General features: G+C 36.4%; 2 protein-coding genes and 1 long non-coding RNA gene across 3 annotated transcripts in view; 1 reads left to right on the top strand and 2 right to left on the bottom strand.

Annotated features, from left to right (window-relative positions):
- Window positions 1-408: 408 nt before the first annotated feature.
- LOC148905844 (uncharacterized) lies at window positions 409-3,580 on the bottom strand. Its single transcript, XR_016121527.1, has 4 exons — window positions 3,526-3,580; window positions 2,558-2,585; window positions 1,593-1,677; window positions 409-489 (listed from the first exon to the last, which is right to left on the bottom strand). It is a non-coding gene; the product is annotated as an uncharacterized LOC148905844 (long non-coding RNA).
- Window positions 2,792-6,705, bottom strand: LOC116295458 (thiol S-methyltransferase TMT1B). The gene is made up of 3 exons (XM_031703274.2): window positions 6,135-6,705; window positions 5,329-5,362; window positions 2,792-4,541 (listed from the first exon to the last, which is right to left on the bottom strand). The coding sequence occupies exons 1-3, from the start codon at window positions 6,648-6,650 to the stop codon at window positions 4,297-4,299; spliced, it is 795 nt and encodes a 264-aa protein (XP_031559134.2). The 5' UTR covers window positions 6,651-6,705; the 3' UTR covers window positions 2,792-4,296.
- A 296-nt stretch (window positions 6,706-7,001) lies between these two features.
- The window catches only part of LOC116295572 (E3 ubiquitin-protein ligase HERC2), a 37,948-nt gene continuing 22,307 nt past the window's right edge, over window positions 7,002-22,642 (top strand). Inside the window, exons 1-21 of the mRNA XM_031703424.2 lie at window positions 7,002-7,299; window positions 7,823-8,370; window positions 9,362-9,619; window positions 9,974-10,259; window positions 10,825-10,998; window positions 12,120-12,320; window positions 12,693-12,847; window positions 13,151-13,296; window positions 14,260-14,373; window positions 14,795-14,966; window positions 15,172-15,445; window positions 15,706-15,909; window positions 16,678-16,903; window positions 17,271-17,675; window positions 18,095-18,454; window positions 18,847-18,986; window positions 19,132-19,168; window positions 20,038-20,129; window positions 20,690-20,907; window positions 21,711-21,970; window positions 22,338-22,519. Coding sequence (XP_031559284.2) covers window positions 7,219-7,299; window positions 7,823-8,370; window positions 9,362-9,619; window positions 9,974-10,259; window positions 10,825-10,998; window positions 12,120-12,320; window positions 12,693-12,847; window positions 13,151-13,296; window positions 14,260-14,373; window positions 14,795-14,966; window positions 15,172-15,445; window positions 15,706-15,909; window positions 16,678-16,903; window positions 17,271-17,675; window positions 18,095-18,454; window positions 18,847-18,986; window positions 19,132-19,168; window positions 20,038-20,129; window positions 20,690-20,907; window positions 21,711-21,970; window positions 22,338-22,519 — 4,533 coding nt within the window. The 5' untranslated portion in view covers window positions 7,002-7,218. The remainder of the gene's footprint in view (window positions 7,300-7,822; window positions 8,371-9,361; window positions 9,620-9,973; window positions 10,260-10,824; window positions 10,999-12,119; window positions 12,321-12,692; window positions 12,848-13,150; window positions 13,297-14,259; window positions 14,374-14,794; window positions 14,967-15,171; window positions 15,446-15,705; window positions 15,910-16,677; window positions 16,904-17,270; window positions 17,676-18,094; window positions 18,455-18,846; window positions 18,987-19,131; window positions 19,169-20,037; window positions 20,130-20,689; window positions 20,908-21,710; window positions 21,971-22,337; window positions 22,520-22,642) is intronic.

Below are 22,642 nucleotides of genomic sequence, written 5' to 3'. Positions count from 1 at the left end.
TGACACTAGAGAAAAACGTTTGCACATGCGTGCCTTTCAGGACGTTTTCTAAGAATTTAGAAGACTTTGACTGACAAAATAAATGTTTGTTTTCTTCGAACATACTTTTTTTGAGATTAAAATACTGTATTAATAAAATAGGAAAGAATTAGCTTCAAGTTTCTAGCATGGACACTACGTTTGGCATTTCCATTTATCAAATTTAAGGAATATTTTTACGAAGCATGCGCAGACGTTTTTCACTCGTGTCATGATTATTATTATGATGATGATGATATTGATAATGATTATGATGATCGTTTTTATTGTGGCGTTTATTCCGGACCCGACGTTTAATCCAGTAAATACGGTAAGCTTTAAAGTTGGCCTACAATCATAAAAATCCTGTTTGTGTGAAATTATTTTTAATTAACTGTCGTCAATGAACAAAGCAGCGACCACCAGAAAGACTAATGCGATCATGATGATGTTCTTCATGGCTACAACGATCTAATGTAAAAGAAATGGCCAATGATTTTATGACCTTATCATATTATAGTTAGTTACGAAAATCCCGGGTTCTACATTTTTGCGTGGAAGTAAAGAAAAACCCGCGACTATACTCGAAGAAAAGTTGAAGTGGTTTAGCAAAGTATTTTGTGTGTTTATTAGAATAGTTAAACGAAAAGTGAAAATAATGCTAGAATTTTGCGAAACTTTTCCGTTCAAATTAAAATAAGGAGAGGATATTTTTTACTTTATGATATTAAGGTGGCTGACTACTTTGGTAAATAATAAACAGAAAATTAAAACTCTTTTTTACCGAAAATTTAATGATTCAAAAATGCAAAGAAAAATGGGGTGTCCCTAGCTTGTTTTTGAGATAATGACATAGCGAAAATCAAGCTCTGTACAAAAAAGAAAAAGAAAAAAAATTTTTTATAAAAAAGCGAAGCTAAAGAAGAAACATTTAACTTACACTATATTTATAAATTACTGATAAAAGTTGTTTTAGTAAACTATTGTAGACAATGGAAAACCTTATTTTGTTCATGTTCTACGGTGTGCAAGTTAAAAATTGAGCCAAAAACAAAACAGAAAGATTTTTTGCATTTGAGTTGTCTTAAACTTTGAAAAATAATGGGATATTACCTGTTATTCCGTAAAATAACAAAAAAGTAGAGAGAGAAAGTCTAAATTTGAGGGTTTTGCACTCTTGAATGTCAAAACGTGTATGTTTCTTCAATAAAATTGTGAAGATTATTCAACGGTTTTTGAGCGCGGGCACATCCTTGGCTCAAATCAAACATTCAAAAGTGGTCAGCCACCTTAACGAGTTAAGTCAGGGGGAAAAATGACGGGTTCAATTTTTTTGGCTTGAAGTAATAAAAGATAAACCCACGACTATGGTTGAAGAATGGAGGGAGGGGTTTAGCAAAGGTAGCTTTTCCATTTATTAGAATAGTTAAATAAAAAGTGAAAGTAATACTCGAATTTTGCGGAACTTTTACGATAAAATTACAATTGAGGATATTTCTATTATAATGTTTAAAACGTATGATTAAACAACTACTTCTATTGTTGGTCTTGTTAGGTAGCTAGTATACACTTACTTTGATGCTGTTAGGAACTTGTTGAAGAAAAGTTTTATTAGCGATGTATACTGGACTTCGTCTTTCCTGCAACTGTTTGCCTAGGCTTTAGAAAACAATTTTTGTTGATGAATGGGGATAAGTACAATGCTGCATTATTTAAAGTTTGATCTTAATAGAACTATTTTACATATCCGACGTTCTAGAGTACAAACACTAAAAGTGTGCAACGCTTTGCAGTATTTAGTAGTAAATAGCGCTAATTAAACAATAGAAAACAATAGGATTAGCATAATTTAGCAGTGTTTAGTGGTATTTATGTTATACACTTATAGTGTTCGTACTCTACATGCAAATGAGCTTGAAAGTAAAAAAATGCTAGTGAGACAAGACATCTGATTATGATCAGATGATCAGATGCTCAACCGAGTGACAAGAAAAGAAAGAGCTACAGAGAAGTGGCTAGTGATGCGAAAGAATTGTGTAGTAATTGCAGCACTCGAACGTGTAAACAATTCAGGGGCGTAGCAAGAATCTTCGGAAGGGGTGGCCATTTCGCTGGCGCCCCCGAAGCGCCTAACCAAAAGAAAACGGCCTTACGTTTTACCATTACAAAAATGTAAAAATATGTGAAATTACCTCGAAAATCGAGACACGTTTTTGACAAGTGATATTTTGTTATCTTGGAAAGGTAATAAGCATAGGTTTTCTATTATTACCGGCTGCCTTAGGTGAAAATATGAATAATTCGCTAACTTAAAAGGAGAAATGTTTCGTCAATAAACGAAATATGACAAGCTACGGTTTCAGAACTTCATTCTCTTCTTTCGTACATGAAGCTAGAAGCTAGAAGCTAGAAGCTAGTAGCTAGTTGCTAGTTGCTAGTTGGATATGCGAGTTGTTCGAAATCTAAAAGAAGCGGAGCAAAAATAAAGCGTTACCCATATCTAGAAAAATATATTCAAAGTTGAAGCGATCTGACTTACCCGGTAGCTTGCTCTGAAACTCGACGAACTGAATTTAAACTAGCGTCACTTACTTATATACTAATGCAACTTAATCCGAGGCAAGCTACTCGTGCGTGCGTGCAAAAAGGAATCTATTACTAAATTCTATCATGGTTTTCGCGCATAACGAAACAATAAATCTATTTCACAAAAAGAAAAAAGGAATAGTTTTGACATTTATTTAGCTTTCAAAAAATGTATACTTTGTTGAGGTTTTGATATACGTACTTTATTGAAGTTTCGCGCTATGAAGCGGTTGAATGCTTAACGGTCGCTAGGGGTACACTGATGCCTGAACACACGAAAATGTAGCACTTCATATATTCAGCGCAATACACAAATTATGCTTTCATTTACTTTATTCATATGCTTTTACCCTAAGGCCTCGTCGTGTGCAATTATTGACCACCTAACACCTTAAACAAAGAATATCCCTTGAGTGCAAACAATTAATCCGTGAAACACTAGTTACTTATGGCGTTATATTCCCGACAAAATAAGCCTTTTCATAGATTAAGAATCGATTCCACAGCGCATGCGTTTTTATCCCGAATTTCTCACCTTCTTTTGTTTAATTAAGAACAAAAGGAGGTTTAGACAAATGAAGGTGAGAAATTCGGGATAAAATCGCATGCGCAGTGGAATCGATTCTTAAACTATGAAAAGGCTTATTCAACATCAGGTTTTCAACATTCTAATAAAGAATTCAGTGTTTCACTTGCAATGCAATATTGTTAGTTGCTTTTCCGACATTGAAGATTTCGGTTTCAACTTAGCTGTAATCTCGTCCAACATTCGAGTTCCACGATTCAACATTTGTTAATAGCTTTCCGTGCCTGGACAAAATTCAACATTGCACTTTTGTATAACATTAATTTCAACATTCAAATTTATTCCAAAGTGCACTCGAAACCATGCGATTTCCTATACTACTCGCTCGATCACACCCATATTTTTAAGGCCATCCCACTTTGACATTGTGAGCAACTCGATGACAAACATCGTTGAGATCAAAATCGAGTTACATAACTCGAAACTTTATTTTCGAGTTACGTGTTAATTCCGTGACTCGATCCTAAAAGTCAACATTAAAAACCGTTTTCGAGTTACACTTTTACAAATATATCCGAATAAAAAGAATTAACGTGAATGAGAAAACAAACTTTTCTAGAAATTAAAACCATTGACACGTCAGACTTCACAAAATGTATAATTGGAACTAAATGTGTTTTTTTTTTTTAAATTAAAAATTGACATATATCTATAAACTCTATCAGTTCACTTTTTCTTAAATGTTTGAGATACTTTAGGTAAGATATATATGTTATTTACGCAAGACAGAGGGCACAGTTTTTCTCTATCCGGACCGACTTTAGGACGGTGAATAACTTATTTCTCTTCATTATTTCTTTTCAGCGGTCCCAGGATCCCGAACCGCGACAACAGGCAGATACTAGGCAGATTAAGATTCCTGTTTTTCCTTCCCGCAAACGGCAAACGTGACCACGTTTTCATCGTTTCCCTACATTTCACGTTACCTTTTGCAAACCTTCTCGACAAAGACAAGTATTCTTTTGTTTATCTACCATTTGGAGATTTTTGCGATTCCTTTTCAAGAATTTTTTAATGGTCAACTGATTTCACGTTTGCCGTAAACGAGAAAATATCACTCGCTCAAACAAAATAAAATAAATAAATGTAGGTCATGATTTTTTTTTTCATTTCATAGCAAAACCAACTATCTTGGAGCGTGACATATAGCGAAGAACTGACAAAACTGGGGCACTCCAGAAGAAGAACAAATCCTCTTGGCATCTCTGGAATGAAACTTCTCTAAATCCTGTTTGATGGAGGTATTTCCATGTCTCTCTATCACACCTACACCCACCACCGAGTAAAGGTAAGAATATGATCACTGAATATAGGAGCTTCTGAACAAATCTCCTAAGTGTTCCTGGTTCATCTAAAAACAATAAGATGTTAGAAAATTATAATTAGCACTTATGAAAAATCTGCACCACAAATTTGTAGCTGAAAAGAGGTTCAGCATACCATCCTCTCACTGACACCTTACCAACCATATACTAACAGCATACCATCCTCTTACTGACACCTTACTAACCACATACTAACAGCATACCATCCTCTTACTGACACCTTACCAACCATATACTAACAGCATACCATCCTCTCACTGACACCTTACAAACCATATACTAACAGCATACCATCCTCTTACTGACACCTTACAAACCACATACTAAAAGCATACCATCCTCTTACTGACACCTTACCAACCACATAGTAACAGCATACCATCCTCTTACTGACACCTTACCAACCACATACTAACAGCATACCATCCTCTTACTGACACCTTACCAACCACATACTAACATTATACCATCCTCTTACTGACACCTTACCAACCACATACTAACAGCATACCATCCTCTTACTGACACCTTACAAACCACATAGTAACAGCATATCATCCTCTTACTGACACCTTACCAACCACATACTAACAGCATACCATCCTCTTACTGACACCTTACCAACCACATACTAACATTATACCATCCTCTTACTGATACCTTACCAACCACATACTAACATTATACCATCCTTTTACTGACACCGTACCAACCACATACTAACAGCATCCTATTATTGATACCTTGCCAACCATATAGTAACAGCCCTCAGATGGACAACTGCTCCTACAGTAGGGCAGTATTATGACTTACCTAATACATGCTCAAGAAAAAAGTAGCAACCTCCCTAAAAAGTAGAATAATAAATAAAAAAAAAGAAAATGTATGAGCTGTCACGCAGATTTCCTCAGAATGAAAGCAGAATGGAGACTTCTGGAGAGTTTCATTCCAGTAAGAGGCCATCAGACAGTGACCTTACCACCAGTAAAATAAACCAATCAGTTGTACCCATATGAACTGCAGGACCCAGTTGTATGAAGGGTGAATAGCACTATCTGATGGATAAATCTTATCCAATGGATATATCTATTGTATAACAGCATCGGCTTATCCATCGGATAGCACTATCCATCCTTCATACAACCGGGCCCAGATAGGCATTAAAGTGTACATCAATTAAGGAACAAAAGTTCTTTTCAAAATCATTTGTATGTGAACAGTGTAGTGGTATGGTTGAATTATTTTTGTATGTGGAATTTTCTTTGCAGAGATATAAACATTCTGAAATATCAATAAGCAAATGAGATAAATTCAAGACAAATTTTATTATACAAATATGCTATTGTGGAAGTACTGCTGTTTTTTCATTTACAAATCATCCTTACACTACAATATGTAACACATTCTGGAATTAGGAATTAGGAATCAGGATAAAATCTGTTTTAAATAAGAATTTACATTTAAATTTCAAATAAATTTTCATTATAATAAATGCCTGAAGACATGAATATGAATGGCTGTCACGATGAAGTCTGTCAGGAGTCTAGACTTTCTTGCTAATCAAGTTTTGTTTTGTAGATTATCTAAACGAATATACTAGTCATATTAAATATACTTACTTCCTTTAGCACTCTTTTAATTTCTGCCATAGCCTTTCTTATAGATTCTTCGTCTAAGGAACAATGCAATTGTGTAGCCAACACCACAGAAACAGAATTGTCGTCGATGCTTTTCATGTTTGCTGCATCTTCCACAATAAACTTCTTGAGGTGAATGTTGTTTTGGGGGAACTTTGTCATGCCTTCACGTAATAATCCTTCCATGTCTGGGTTATAGTCGACGGCAATTAGAGAAGAACCCGTTGGCAGCCTCATAAACTCTAAATTTCTCCCACTTCCTATTCCAACTTCCATAACATCTCCACCAATCTCTGTCAACTTTTCGACGACTTGAACAAGCAGTTTCTGTCTTATCTTTTTTGATGGTGTTGGATACTTGTCCCACTGGTGGTACAGCAATGCAAACAGCCGTTTGTAGATTCTTACAGATGTTATCCACTTTATTATTTGCTTCTTAAAGAGAACAGTGAGTAATATCACAGCTATGGCAAACATGACGCAGCTTTGCACCTCCATAGTTGAAGGAGTTGGGAAGGAGTGTGTTTTGAATGACGTTCACTGGAAGTTAGAGGATTCCCAGACCAACCAATCAGCGATTACAATAATTTGGTATACGGGAGTCCAATCTAACAAACAAATGTACTGTATCTGGAGTATAAAAGATGTTCAAAAAAATAGGATTGTGGTAAAATACTTTATTAATCTCTATTCCTACAAAAGTGTCTTTCGTATTAGATAATATCGATATCAGCATCTTTTTTGCTTTACTTGGGTTCCCTTGTGTTGAATATCAGGCCAGCGGTTCCTGCTCATCGTATCCACGTGATCATCTATTTTCGGTCCTTACGGCAAATAAGTAAAATCTTTCGCAGTGATAATTTAAACATTTACTGAGAATATTTAACCTCCTTTAACCATTCAAAATGAAAAAGTAACTCAGTATGTATATTTTCTGAATTCAATATTTTCTTTATACGACAAGTGATTCACACAGTAGTTTTTACGTCGGCTGTATTTGTGAAGAGACTATTGGACGAATATCATGTCTACGAGGATGTCTTCTGTTCAGTGATGTACAAGAAAAATGCCGAAATTGTCTAACCCTGTTCGCAATCTTCGTCCCCAGCTTCGGCTTGATTTGAAATGGCTGAAAACAGATATTCAGGTAGGCTATTCGTTTTCCCTTTATTCAAATTTCACGAAAGTTGGCACATTGATAAGCTTAGCACACAAGTGTCAGATTAATGAGTCCATTGAAATTTTTTAACGAACTGCTGGCTGTACATGTAGCTCATAGGTACTGAATATTTTTATCCTATAAAAGAAGATGCTATATTTCTCATTCCCCCTAATGCCAAGCAAATGTTTATATGTAAGTTAACGTTTGTTTTTTGGCGTAACTGCAGTGAATAACGCGAAGCTAACTAAGATAATGCACTTTTGACGAATATTTATTGATAACTGGATCAAAACAAAATATGTTTACACACTAAACAACATAGATTGTACTTTCCGTGTTTCTTTCACTTTGAGCAGTTATCCCAGTTTGATTTATTATGTTACAGCAAAACGCAAGATTAGTAAGCCGGAATATACAGTAAAAGCATCTCTACTGGGTTGAAATGTTTCATATTGCATTTCTACTGTGAAAATCAAGGTTTTAATTTCCTTGATTCGTTCATATTCAGGTTGCTTTCACACCTGATGGCTTGAAAAAGCTTTGGAATGAGTTGGTAAAAGATGGAGAAAAACCAGCCAATCCTACTGATATAAAAGTCAATGCTGCTGGAGTTCCTGCTCATAAGGGAGAATCTGGTCATTACTATTGTGGGCGTAATATCCTTTCATGTTCATGCTGTGATGGACAGTGTGGTCCTGATGTTGGATGCAACTGCTTATCATGTCAAAAGCTTGACCAGGAAGAACGAGAGCAGAAAGAAGAAGAAGAGCAGCAGTTGCCTGCAGCAGGAACAATGATGGATTCTTGGATTTGGGGAGATCAACCATCAGAAACTCAACTTCAGGAGGCATTACAAGCATTGATCTTGGAGCAGCATAAGTTAGCAAGTCAGGCAGCTGGCACAACATTGTCAGCTATAAGACTGCAACAGAGATTAGCTGTCTTAGGACGATATTTCATTTCTTTATCAAGGCATAAACAAAGTACTGATGATGGGAAAAAAGACAAGGGTGCTACTAAAGTTAAAACAAAGACATGTCTTCAAATGAAAACAAGGTATTATACTAGTATTTCATTTATCTTTTATTGATTCTCCTGTTTCACTATGACATCACAGCTTGTTTATAAGAGGAACACAATTTTGAAGAATAATATGAATTTGGACTTATTTTACTCTGCAGCTACGCTAATAACCTGGTTTTTAAACATTTTATAAACCTATGATAATCCTACAGTATCAGTTTACAACATACAGTATTTGGTGGCTATTATCATTATTTATTATATAGTTAAGATAGTAGAGTGCAAACAATTAATCTGTGAAACACTAATTACTAAATAGTACAAAATAGGGCTAATTAAACAATAGAAAACAATGGAATTTGCATGAAATTGTGCTATTTAGTATTACCAAAGTTTCGCGGATATATTGTTTGCACTCTATGAGTGCGCTGATTGGTCTTAAAATCTGTGCTTTCTCCTTGGGTAAATAAATTCAGCACCAAAATAAAATTAGTAATTATAATATTAAAAAGAATAAAACAGCTTTTTCCATGCTCTGTTCAGTAATAAGTAGGAAGTGCTGTAAGTACTCAAGAAGTGTGTGAAGCATTCTCCCATGGCTTTTGCTTCTCCTTACACTTTTTTCTTGCATACGTTAATTCCTGTGTGCTTTTTTTACTGAATGGAGCACAGAAAAAGCTGTTTTGTTAACTGCGTACATGTGAGCATATACATATGAAATTTTTTATTAAACTTTGTCATAGTATTCTTTGTTTTATTAATGTTTTTACCCCCCACCACAACTATTCTTGGCGTGTTAAAATGAAAGATCATATTCACAAAGACATGACAGACGTGACATCATAATAAACTAGAGCAATTATAAGAAATTGGAAAAAGAAGTGAAAATGTATGTGTACAAAATTATGCCCTGGCTTACAGGTACCGGCTTACAGTATGATCTCAGAAGTAAAGAATAAATTACCAAATCTAAATACATGCAGGTTTATAGATGATAAAAAGGAACATTTCTTTCTTATCAAAGAACCATAGGTAAAGAGCAAGCATCTCTTGGTCTAGCAAGAATTGGGGCCCGTGCTGCACTGTCATTTGCTTTTGCATTTTTACGTCGTGCATGGCGTTCAGGAGAGGATTCTGATCTCTGTCAAGAGCTACTTGAAGAAGCTCTTGAAGCACTACAGCAGTTACCGGAAGCTACATTATTTGAAGAGACATCAGTATCACCTGTTTGGCTTGAGGTGGTTGAAAGAGCAACTAAGTTCCTGAAATCAGTTGTAGCGGGGTAAGGCGAATAAATTCCTACTTTATGCATTGCATTGTAGGTATATTGATTGATATTAATGTGACAGCAGGTGCACAATGATATAACAACAATGATTTTAATTGTCTTGTTAAATGTGTGTTCCCATGAAGTTGAATAAAATCAGCTTACACTTATACATGTAAAAGATTTTTTGAAACAGAATGTCTTTTGAGTGAAGATCATGAGAAACATTCAACAGTAAATCCATAGTTAAGTTGAGTGGGGATGATGGTGGTATGCTAATAGATGAAACATTGGTAATAATATCTTTCTTTCTTTCCTTTTTATTTATTTATTTATTATTATTATTTGTATATCTTACTTTACTTGTAGAAAAGGCAATGAAGATAAAGTGTACTGCAAACCACTTGACAGCGTTCCAGTTTGTGACCAGCATGTAGCGTTAGGGATTCTCATGGAACTGGCAGTTCAGCGTGGTACTTTACAACACATGCTAGAAGCAATACTATTACTTTTAGAACTGTGGGATAATGGTCAAGATAATGACACAGAAGCATCATTTACAAGTGCACCACTAGTTGGACTCCTCAAAAGATTCCAGGAAATCCCTGGGGCACCTTCTAAAAGTTTTGAGTCATCCAGTAAACTTTCTGATGAGGTAAGATTTCGTGCTTTCTAATAATTTTTTTTTCACTTGCTGTACTTAATGCCTTCGGACTTTCTTAAGCTGGGAGCAGGACAATGATTGTCTTAATGCTTTAATGGTTTAAATCATATAATATTGAATGAAAAGACTTGATTGTCAATACAGTTTTGGATACTCTGCGAACTCAGACATTTCATCAGTTGTTGTGACATTGGTTTGTTACTGCAATCAGTCAAGAACATAAAAGGTACCGACTGATTATTTTTGATTGACGTCAGTGAAAAACCAAATTTCAGCATGCAGCTTGTAACTACTGAGTTTGCAGAATATCCAAAATCCCAATAACAATCATTTGTTTGAGAAGGCTGATTATTTTAGCAGCTTTCACTGAGATGTAGGCCTGCTTTCACTCACACTCACTTCCACTATATTTACTGTTTTATGCATGTAACACTTGACTTACATGTCAATTTTTATCTGTGATTCCAATTAAAAACCCTTGTGAAAAGGGAGATGTTATAAGATGAACATTAATTTTGCTTTAACTAATAATCCTTAATTTCTTTTGAATCATTAGAGTCTAACAACGTTGATACCAAAAGTAAGCCCTACAGAGTCCTTCCTACGCTATCTTGCTCTCCCTGATGATGAGAGTGAATTTGTTGAGTTACAACACATTGCTGTAGTTTTGATGTCTCACCTGGACAGGCTGGCAGCACCATATACTCCACCATCATCATCTAATCAGAAGGTACTAGAATGTTAGAATAACTTGACTGAACAGCTAATGTGACCTTCCATGGGAAAACATGTCTTAATGCTTTACCGTTAATAACGCCTTTCCGTTAATGACCGTTAAACGGTTTGAAAAAGCGTTAAACACTCTGGAAAACCGTTAGCTGTTTATGAAAAACCGTCAGGTCATTCTAGAAAAGCATTAGCTCTACTTGACAAAGCGTGCAAACGTTTGTACAAAGAGTTAGCCAAACACTAGCCGCTCATGAAAAACCCTTAGCCAACCATTAGCCGTTCATGAAAAACCGTTAGCCAACCGTTAGCCGTTTATGTAAAATCGTTAGCAAAACGACAAACCAACAGCACACCGTTATGTCTTGGAGTGGCAAAAACAGTTGGCAGTCATGCTTTGTTACCACAAAAATCGTTTTCTAATAACTTTGATATTTCTCATATTTCTCAAAATATAACAGTCCTTTTCACTTGAACCTAAGTTTTCTTTTGATATATATTTTTAAATTCAGAACTTATCTAGAACAGAATGATGTTAAGGGAAATTATTTGGATGTCTTTTCAACAGGTTATTAAGTCTGGTACCCTCCCTACTCCACTGATGAGCCCTGGGCTTATACAATTTGTTATGGGTCCTTGGGTAGGCTAATATTCAGGAAGGGGTGGAGCTAATTGCTAGGGAGGGGGCTCATAAAAGGGAGGAATATAAAAAGCATCTGAAATCTGTTCTTATTGAAATGTTTAATCATTTCCACTGTAATTGAATAATCGTGTTCACGCAACAATGGCTTTGAAAACTTTGTAACTTAAGTTTGCCACAAAAAAACATATAATCTTGGTGGACTGTTAATCTGCCCACAGGGATGCACATCGGTACTCCATCAATGAAGAGACGGGGGGCGCATATGAACCTGGGGGAAATTTCTTTCGCCGATGGGGGACTACAATAGGGGGTAGGGCCTATAATGGGGATTCTATAGTAATTGGTAAGCAGTAGTGCCAACTTATTGTCTATAAGAAGGAAACATGCAGCTTTTTATTCACAGGATGGCATGAAATTTGACACAGTAAACCCTGTTACATTATACTTGTACTATCTATTCCTGTTTCCACTAACTGTTTTAGGTATCAAGTGCTGCTCTTTTCCAAGAGGTTCTAGGTTTTGGGTGGCTGAATTGGGATAATACTGGTCATCCATCAGGACCTAGTACCCTACATAACCTGGTAGAACTAGGAGTTAAACAAATATGTTGCTCTGAAAGATGTGTCTTGGTACTATCCAGAGCAGGCAAGGTTTATATGCACCCATATTCTTCTGAAGGACAGGTAGGCACCCTCTCAGTATCAACATGTGAATATTAGTCAGGAATACCAACATGGTGCTGAAGGATAACTTCATTAGATTATTGTGATTATTATTCTTTAACACTGAGAGTATTCACTTTACCTGATGTTACATTTCAAGTTTATTGTGACTTATGAGATAACACAATTTTTTTATTATCCTTTTTTTCCTGACACAATAATAATTTATGATAAATATGTTATCTTTTTATAAGTATATCATCATTTTAACACAATATGATAAGTATGTTCTCATCAAGAATTTGCATCAACATGTACATGACTGTTTTGCATGATAATTTATTAGTATCAAGTCTTTAGTGGATAACACAGAGGTTGGTCTTTATTTTACAGGGGCCAGTATTATATGAATCACTGTCCAGAAAATGCGAAATCACTAAAATATCCTGTCATCCCGAAGGCAAGCATTTCATGGCCCTTACGAGAGAAGGAGAGGTTTATTCATGGGGTAGTGGAGACGGTGGCAAGCTAGGACATGGTGATACTAGGTAAAGAGTATTTCATGCTCATATGAATATTGTGTGTATCTTCTTTTATTTCCTGGCTCTTTTCCCATTCCTTTCATTCATATTCCTGTTTTTTTCCATTCTCTTCCATTCGCTTCTCCATTTTCTTTCAAACATTCAGAGTTTTTCCTGCTCTCTTTTCCTTCATTTCATTCTCATCCTAAGTATTTTCTTTCATTTGATTATCTTCGTTTTTAGACAGAGAAAGTATGTTTTCAAGCTCATGTCTTACGTCAATGCTAAGTGTAACTCATACTCTCATTTTTATTTTCACCCTGCATGTAGTTCCCATGATGAACCAACTTTAATCACGGGACTTGCTGGAAAGCAGGTAGTTCAGATCTCCTGTGGTAGTACTCACAGTGCAGCTGTAACCTCTGAAGGAGAACTATATACCTGGGGAAGAGGCAATTATGGACGTCTTGGTCATGGTAAGCAAATCATAATTGACTATTTATTATAGTTTTTAGTTCCTGAAATCATCCATACCCACCCCACAGAGGAATTTGAATATTCACAAATACCTGACAGTAAAGTAAAGAATTTTCTTGATAACTTTTCAATCGAGACATTGAAGGACTTGCTTATCTTCATATCTATACACACTCTATGGTGATTTTTATAATCCCCCACGCACTAACAACAACACAATCTGAATCTAGATTCAGTTAGGTTGAAAAGGTCCTAATAACATGGACGAAACTAGTCCCTAAACTACAATTGTGTTGTTGTTAGTGTGTGGGGGATTATAAAAATCACCATAGAGTGTGTATAGATATAAAGTAAAGAATGCAAAACTTCAACAATACAAAAATTTCTGAAGTTCCATTATTCTTTATTGTGACACATGAATATTCTGCACAAAGTCTAGGCTAACCCTGAGCAACCACAGAGAACACTAAACTGAAGTATTAACAGGGTTCATGAAGCTCCTTGAATTTAATTCATGTTTTCAAGGGCACTCGAAAAGCTCTTGAATTTTATGATTTTAGCAAAACTCCTTGAAAACTCCTTGAATGTTTGCTTTGATCGTTACTTGCATGGTTCTGAAATAGCTCTCGTCAGAAAGATCAGAAAATCTGAAAGTTGGCCATGTGCAACCACCATGTAAAGCCTTGGCATAGTTGGCTGAACGTACTCCTTGAAAATTCATTTTGGGTCGGTTGTATACTCCTTGAATAGTCCTTGAATTTTAAGTGCTTATTACATCAGCACAAACCCTGTATTTTAAAAGTACAATTAACGAAATGCTCACATCTAAGTGCTTGAATCATATTTCATGTTTTGCCTGCAGTAGATTTTGAAGTTTACTGTAAAAGTAGAACCTGGTTCCACATGTTAATAAGTACAGTTTCTTAATCCTGATAATGTTGTTTGTGTTTTACTCCATACAGGCAGTAGTGAGGATCAACTTGTCCCCATGCTAGTTAGTGGTCTGAGAGGTTATCATATCATAGATGTTGCTTGTGGTAGTGGAGATGCTCACACTTTAGCTGTAGCTGATGATGGTAAGAACTCTATCCTAACACAACATAGACTGTTATGCTACATGGCTCACATCAAGTGCTAGCAAGTTGCAATGAGCTTTGCTTGACATTGCTAGCTGGAAAAAACCTACTAGCAAACATTTGTTTCCCGGATAGATCTGACCAATCTTTGTTTTGTTTTGTTTGGTTTTGTTTTTTCATCAAGAAACACAAATTCAAATGTTTGCTAGTGGACAAAAAGATTAAGTTTAAGCCCTGCTCTATCTTGGTTGAATAATTTTTTGTCATTCCATTCTCTTGGGAATGATTGAAAACCAGCAATCCTCCCTAAAAGCAGATTTTCCCTGCCAAAACTCATTTTACTATGTCATGTTTATTTATAGTAAGTACTGTGTATTACTTAAAGCATAGATTGTGTCCTAATACTTACCTAATACTGTAGGCACTGTGTGGTCTTGGGGTGATGGTGATTATGGGAAGCTTGGTAGAGGTGGCAGTGATGGATGCAAGAGCCCAAAAGCGGTAGACAAACTGCAAAGTGTGGGTGTGATTAAGGTCTACTGTGGTACACAGTACTCAGTAGCACTAACTAGAAATGGTTCTGTATGGACATGGTAAGTTGGTATGAAAAGCTTGTAGCTGTAAGAATAATGACTTATATGGGTAACACATGACAAGGCACAAGTAATCTTGTATCTCTCTTACAGTGAGGACTGCTGTTTTTTTTTTTTGTATGTAGTTTTAAACACATGCATCTTATAAATCTTAAAAATTTGCTCGAAATTAATAGCACTCTCTACCATCTTTACCATCTTCCAGGGGTAAAGGTGAAGGTTTTAGACTTGGCCATGGCTCAGAGGAACATTTTCGCTATCCTAAGGTCATAGAAGCTCTATATGGCAAAAGAGTCATTGATATATCAGTTGGTTCTATACACTGCATGGCAGTGACTGATGATGGTGAGGTGTATTGTTGGGGACGTAATGATCAAGGTCAGCTTGGTGATATTGAATGTCAGGCCAGACCTGTGCCTACTCAAGTTGCTGGAATGATTAGCAAGGGCATTACTGGAATTGCTTGTGGACCTGCACAGGTATATGCTCACTGACTTACCATATGATTATGAGTATCATTATTGCATCATAAGTCTTTATTATACAACTGTAACAAAGAATCGTGTTCTCAAGGCCATGACATGTGGTCTGAAATCGGAAAGCTTCACACCCAAGATAAAGATTTGCATTGTTTGTTTCTGTTTTTTGTTTTCTTTTACTAGAAGTACAGTTTGTATGAATTATAACACGTAACCTCAGTTATCACAACTAAAGGCAATCTTTGATTTTTCTATTTTAGAGTTTTGCTTGGTCATCTATGGGTCACTGGAGTGTAGGTATTAAAGTACCCTTTGCTGTTGACGTTAGCAAAAAGACATTTGAGTACTTGGATGCATTATTAAGAAGAGTAAGTGAAGACCTGACGGGATCACAAGATTGGCCACCACCACCACAGGAGAAAGAATGCATTGCTGTTGCAGCATTAAACATTCTGAGATTACAGGTACATCTTCAGATTAGTTATTCAATATTTTCATTTATTATATGACCGTGAATCTTAGAGCCTGGACACTAGCAAATCGAGCAATCTGATTGGATAGATCGCATCACGGACTGGTCTAGATTCTCCGGTATTAACCTGGTCCGATGGCATATTAATCTTACGGCGAAAACTTTTTGTCCTTTTCAATGAAAATTGGTCATATAATAAAACTCTTATCAACCGAGCTTGGTCGGTCTGTACGGGATAATCTTGACCTCAGGTCGGGTACAGACCTCGGTCAAGATTATCCCGTACAGACCTCCCGCTCGGTTAATAAGATATAAGTATCAATTAGCATACTGATGTTAATGTGTACAATGTATGGGAACAACATGATAACTTTCCATTATCATAACACATTCTCCTTTGAATGGTCTTATTTTATTTGATAGGTAGATATATGAGGGGGCATTAAAAAATAAAAAGTGATACCTGAATGTAATTTTATCTGAATTACGATTTTTGTATTTATTATTTATTTTTGTGTATTAATTTGCTTAGGCCAGGGTTGCTAGGCTTTTCCCCTACCATTGTCTCAGGGCAGAGTTGCTATTTTTTCCTATCATTGGTTATGCAACGTCTACTAGTTTTTTCAACTATTGGTTATCTTTTCATTGCACAAACACTGTAAATAAATGCATGGCTAAACTCATCGATATTTTGGATATTATGTGACATGTTTTTCCCCTGTTTATTTAATGATTAATCATGGTTTTCATTTGTTTGAAGCTACATGCTGCTATTACAGAGGGTGTAGACTCAGAGGAGATAGGTGTTGGGGTAGGAAGTAAGTTACTACAGTCACTAAAACAACAAATAGTGACACTGGCCAGCAACAAAGGTGTTCTAAAGACTGTACAAGTAGCAGCACAGGGAGCCTTGAAGAGTGGCTGGATGTTACTACTCCCTACACCAGAAGAAAGAGCAAGAGCATTGACTGATCAACTTATAGAAAGTAAGTATATAATTATTATATATCATACATAATTATGAAAAGCCCCATCCCTCAAAGATGCATATGTCAGATGCTTCACCAGCAAGTTATGTTTTTATATCATTTTTTTCTGTGACTTTCAAATCCTTGATAAAGTACTTGGCCTTAAATAGAATGATGGTAAACCCATCTATCCTCTACCAGTTTGCTATACATCTATCCGATGGTTAAATCCTTATCCTGTGGATAATTCAAAGCTGGTATCCAATAAATTTATTCAATAGTTAAGATTTATCCATTGGATAGCACTATCCACCCTTTGTACAGCCAGGCCCCGAAACCAATTAAATGTTGACTTATTACTCACCACTGTGCATTGATTACACAGCTTGTGACAAACCAGCAGTAATCCATTCAGGAAAAAAGTTCATGTCTGAACTGCTTGTCAATAGCCTGATGGCAGATGGCAGCCTTGAGTTGGCTTTGGAAAATGCAATAGAAAACGAGATAAGCAACTACAAGATCGAGAAAGATAAAGACAAAGGAACCGAGACAAAAGATTTTGCAAGCAACGTGCCAATCCTGCACCTGGCTCAGCAACTCCTAAAGACTTCTAGCACCCATGTTAGAGCAGAGTTTCAGGAGATGATCTTGAAACCTCCTAAATTACGATGGCCTTACACCCCTCCTGCTAGAACGACTACTATAGAATTGCTGCTCAAATTACAACGACTTCTTATTGGTAACCTGTTTACTAAAGAAGAAAGCGAGAAACCATGGTTTATTAGCAATGGTAAAGAAATTCATTCCACAATATACACTGAATGCTGCCAACCAGCATTTTTAAAATTATTTGTTCAAAAATTGTTAGAGATCTTCCAGAGACTCTTTTCGAATTTGTGAAACAATACTGTCTCCCTTGACTACAGACTTATTTCTTCAAATTGTACTTAACCTTAACACAAAGGCATAAAAAAATTGGTTTTAATATGTGGACCAGCGTGGCACTTATGAAATACATGAAGATATAGAATATAGATAAGTTATAGTGCTTGGGAACGAGGTTATTCCGGGCGAAAGCCCTTGGAATTAAATTCGGAAAAATTAATACGTAGTTCTTTGTTTGTTTGTGTTTTGTTTGTTTTTGTTTTTGGATATCTCGTGTAGGCCTTCTCCCTTAAACTTTATTATTTTCCTCTGTATATCTTTCAGGTGAAGATCCTCCCCCTTCTAAAAAGCAGATGGGAACAGCCTTGTTGCTTCATAAGTACATAACTCTTCTTTGTTCCCATGTGGGAGAGGTGTTGCCCATAGCCTCAACAGTTGCAGCTAATGGGCCTAGGTACTTTGTGGCATCAGCTCAGGTTATCCAAAGAGAATATGTTGGAGTACTTTTACCAGAGCTGCTAACTTCTATTGTACTCCTACAAACATCTTTACCGGCAGTGCTTGAAACTGTCCAGATAATCACAGCTCTGGCTGGATTGCTTGACATGTTGGATAAGTTCAATAAACTTGCACCTGGAGTAAACAAGGAGGATGAGGAAGACTTGGCTTGGCCTGGAGGGATAGGTTGGTATTTTTGTTGTTGTTGGTATTATTTGCACTATATACTACAGAACTCCTGTAACTGAAATCCCTAAATGACAGCTACCAATGTCTTAATAGTAAAGGTCCTTTAAAAGTAGAACAACATCACAGTATAGACCCCTCGCAGCACTTTGGAATGCAGTTTAATTGGAGGACATAACATAGGTTTCCAATTCTCAGCAGAATAAATACTTTTGTTTTGCCCTCCACATTGAATCTCCTTTGACGTGCAAGGGGTCTATTGCTGGTTGTTGTAGCTGCCCTCTTGCTTCTTTATTGCATTGCCACCATTATTATTCCATTCTCTTGGAAATAATTGTAAAGCATGAAATCCAATCACCAAGACATTAAGACGTGTTTCTTTTTTACCAAAGGGAGCCCAACGCCGGCTCATCATTGTGCCGATGATGTCACTCTCATTAGACCAGCCGATCTAGAGAACAAAAACAAAGAAGGAGGTCTATGGGTCGTTATACATGGCAAAGTTTATGACTTGTCTGATTTTAAAGATCAGGTCAGTATCATCATAATTTTTGTTGCAATGGCAGCTAAACCTAAGGGGATTGGGAAAGGGAAGGGGGCAGGTGGGGCAGTTGTGAATAGGTGTCGCAAAGACCTACGAGTAACTTAAACTGATGGGTCTTATTTTATCTCTACAGGCTCCCTGTAGCAAGGAACTGCTCCAGCACTATGCCAGTAAGATTAATGTGTTAACAGTGCAACTAATGTAACCGGGGCCACTTAGACCAGTTAGACAAGAGAACCAATTAAAATGTAGAATGAAAACAATGCATTCCAACTTTGGATAGTGGAGCCAATCAGAAACCTAGACTGCACAAGAATGGTAATTTGACCCTCATGTTTACATGTAAACAACTTGATGGCGATCGTCATTTTCTCGTGGGAATAAAAACATATGTTGAAAGGCTATTGTTTTCTGCTGATTTCTGATTGGCTCCACTGTCCAAAGTCGGGATGTATTGTTTTGATTCTACAATTTGATTGGTTCTCGCTATCTCAGTGGCCCCGGTTATAGTAGTCGAATCGTAACAGTTGAATCGTAACAGTTCCGTAATTATATGAGATCGTTTTTTGTGTCTGTGAAAAACCCACTTTACTGGCTTACGACAACGATACCATTTCATTGGAATCGCTCTACAGGGGCGTAGCAAGGGGGGCAAGAGTTCGACTAAAAATTTCCCATTTTTCTATTTTATGCTACCTGAGGGTTTGGCGGGAATTTTCGCGCCAAAACGCGTGTGTCCTCCCTCCAAATGATACTCTCGCTACGCCACTGCCACTCAGTTTTCATTATTCCAGTCACAACACAACGGTTATGGTAAATACGCTGAAAATAAGTTGCTGCTACGAATGTTGCGTTAACTTTCCCACTCATACGAAGACCGTCTATCTTAAGTATCAAAAATTTGTTTGTGATAAGGAAAATGTGTTAATCACGTAACCATGTTAAATGTTGCAGCTTAGATTCACTTGGTTTCGCATCTGTACCCATATGTTTTGCCCACATTGCACAATTATGTTATAACTTTTATGTCGTCTTGCAGCATGTGATGCTACACAAGCATTTGAAGAAGCTCAACACTCAAGTGAATCTCGTGAAATGATGCAAGCACTTTTCGTTGGCATCTATGTTGAGGTCTGTTTATAGATTATGTCATCTATTATCTATTATATTATATTATATTATTATATTATCATATTATATGTCACATCAAAACAGTCTATTGTTTTAACGCTAAGGATCATGGTCGCTAGAGGTGGACAGAATGATAATAACACAGATAAAATAGCATTTACGAAAGGGAGAAGGAAGGAATGACAACAAAATACCATTAATATCGAAAGATAAACATTGACACACAACATATATGGAAATTAGAAAATTTGAAACCAAACCAGTTTCGAAGAGAAAGAAGATAACTCGAAATTCCCATTGTTTTTATCGATTCTGCCCACCACTGTAAACATGCTTTTGACGTCATAGTGTTATAGGACAATTAAGATTTATATACTCGAAATAAGAAAAAATAAAAACGCGGTATGGTGACGGGAAATAATTACAGGGATTTTGAAAAGAGACCAGGATATATAGGAGGAAAAAAAAGATATGCATGGAATGCTTGTTATCAGTTCAAGTTAAACATCTTCGTGATGCCATGAATAAAATTCTTGGATATATATTTATTCGTTTGACAGCCTGAACAAGAGTTCGCCCTTGATAGCGCCCTTACAGTGTCGTCACCTCTCATCGACTCAGAACGCACACTAGCATTATTACTTGGTTTAGATGCCTGTCACCTGTCTCGTTCATTGCCGCTATCAGTCCATGAAGAAGAATGTGAGAAGTGGACCTCAGCGGACTTCTTTGCAGGCGGACTTGAACACTCTTTTGTAGAGAAGATGTATAGCAGAAGGTATGGAAAATGCCAAAACAAGCAATCTCTCTTTGTACAATCTCTCTGTGCACACTTATTTCAAAAAACGTTGGTGCGAGATCTGAAATCGGCGATCTGAGACTAAACGAAATTTTTACAGCTAAAATACGAAAAATCACATATCTGACTCAAAGGTCATGCTTCATATTCCAATCTAAAAGAAAACTATGTTGTTTGACTGTAAATATATTAAAATATGAAGCCTGTTACTCAATCTCAGATTTCAGATCTCGGACCGACAACATTTTTAAAATACAGTAAAAACCCGCATAAAAGAACAAGTGGGTTAAGAACACCCAGCCTGAATTTGGGCGTTTAAAGTACCATGTGAATAAGAACATAACAAAAAAAAAAAAAAAAAAAAGATCAATATTACCAACAGCAGACTCTATGCCTGACCTGACAATAATTTATTTTTCTACTGTTTTGATACAGTTATTATTGCAGTCAAGATTTTTTTAATAACATTTTTGAACTTACACATTGATATGATCTACATGTGTTGGTAGTCTATATAGTAATACTGTATATATTTTAGAAACATTTATTTTAAGAACACCGTAAGAACACCTTCAGGCTGATTTTCAGTAAACACCTGTTAAATTAGAACAAAATCAGCCTCAACTCCAAAAATGGGTGTTCTTTTATGCGGGTTTTTACTGTAGTTGTTATACTATAATTGTCGATAAATTCAACCGTTTGTTCCAAATTATAGTAAACATTTCAAAATTTTTCTACAGTTATTAATGTTTTTACTATTATTTATTGTTTCCTTCACCAAGTACTGATAAAGAAACAAAAGTAGAAAAGCGTGAAACATTCGGCTCCCAGTCATCCTGCGTAGCAGACCCAGCCAAACCCTTCCTTCAAGCGTTATCAGAGACTAAAGTTGAAGATCCATCAGCTCTGAAATTCCTCTCCATTGTTAACCGATATTATAAGCATAAGCGCATGGTTCTTCACATGGAGTTTCATGATGACCATCCAGTTGAGAAAGTGGGTCGTCTGTTGATGATTTGTCTGCTTAAACATCAAGACCTTGGTTAGTATCTTTAGGTAACCATTACCAGGAGCGGGTCCAGAGGGTTGATTTCAAGACCCCTCCCAAATTTATAGGTGAAATACCAAACTAGCGGAACTTGCTAAGCTATATCCCGACCAATGAAATGCATCCTTGTTAAATAATTTGAGCATCCGCCCCTTAATTATAATTCCTAAATATATGATTTTTCAAGCACGTATAATCACTTGTCTGCTAAGAATTTTTTGAACAAAATGTTTGCTAGGCACTGTATTTTGAATCTTATGTATCACTAGATTAGTCAGTAACAACTGAGTTAAAATCATTTTTCTCTCCTTACGTTAGTGGATGGCTGTTTTACTGATTCTGTGTTGCCCTTTTTACTCAGGTAATATGGCGTTAAGTGTTGTAGAACAAAGTCCTATATCACCAAAGTCGGCATCATTGCCAGACCTAACATCTTCACATCCTGGTCCCAGTGCCTTATCGGGTCAGACCCTGACAACCATGCCCAAACCAATAGCAGAAGTCCTTAAGGTGGTGCATCAAGCTAAATGCGCTCTCATTAAGGTAAGTTGAGATAAGGAACTTTTAAGATGACGTCGATTTTTTAAAATTTTCAGCTGAGTTGTATTAGAGACCCTTAGCATTACCTTTACCGCTAACTACTAGGGATCAGGCCCAGAACACGAC

Source organism: Actinia tenebrosa, unplaced genomic scaffold (genome assembly GCF_029948245.1).
Source record: "Actinia tenebrosa isolate PJP-AT-01 unplaced genomic scaffold, QUT_ActTen_1.0 PGA_scaffold6__47_contigs__length_16458017, whole genome shotgun sequence".
Lineage (NCBI taxonomy): Eukaryota > Metazoa > Cnidaria > Anthozoa > Actiniaria > Actiniidae > Actinia > Actinia tenebrosa.
Note: the sequence above shows the minus strand (reverse complement) of the source record. Positions and strands in the feature narration are given on the sequence as shown.

Bases quoted from the DNA above. Each gene is read 5' to 3' on its own strand.
- LOC116295458 (XM_031703274.2), bottom strand. From the start codon at position 6,650: ATGGAGGTGCAAAGCTGCGTCATGTTTGCCATAGCTGTGATATTACTC. The intron at 5,363-6,134 runs GTAAGTATATTT...TCTACTTTTTAG, and splicing joins TTAAAAGAGTGCTAAAGGAA to GGAGGTTGCTACTTTTTTCT. The intron at 4,542-5,328 runs GTAAGTCATAAT...TATTGTTTTTAG, and splicing joins TTTTCTTGAGCATGTATTAG to ATGAACCAGGAACACTTAGG.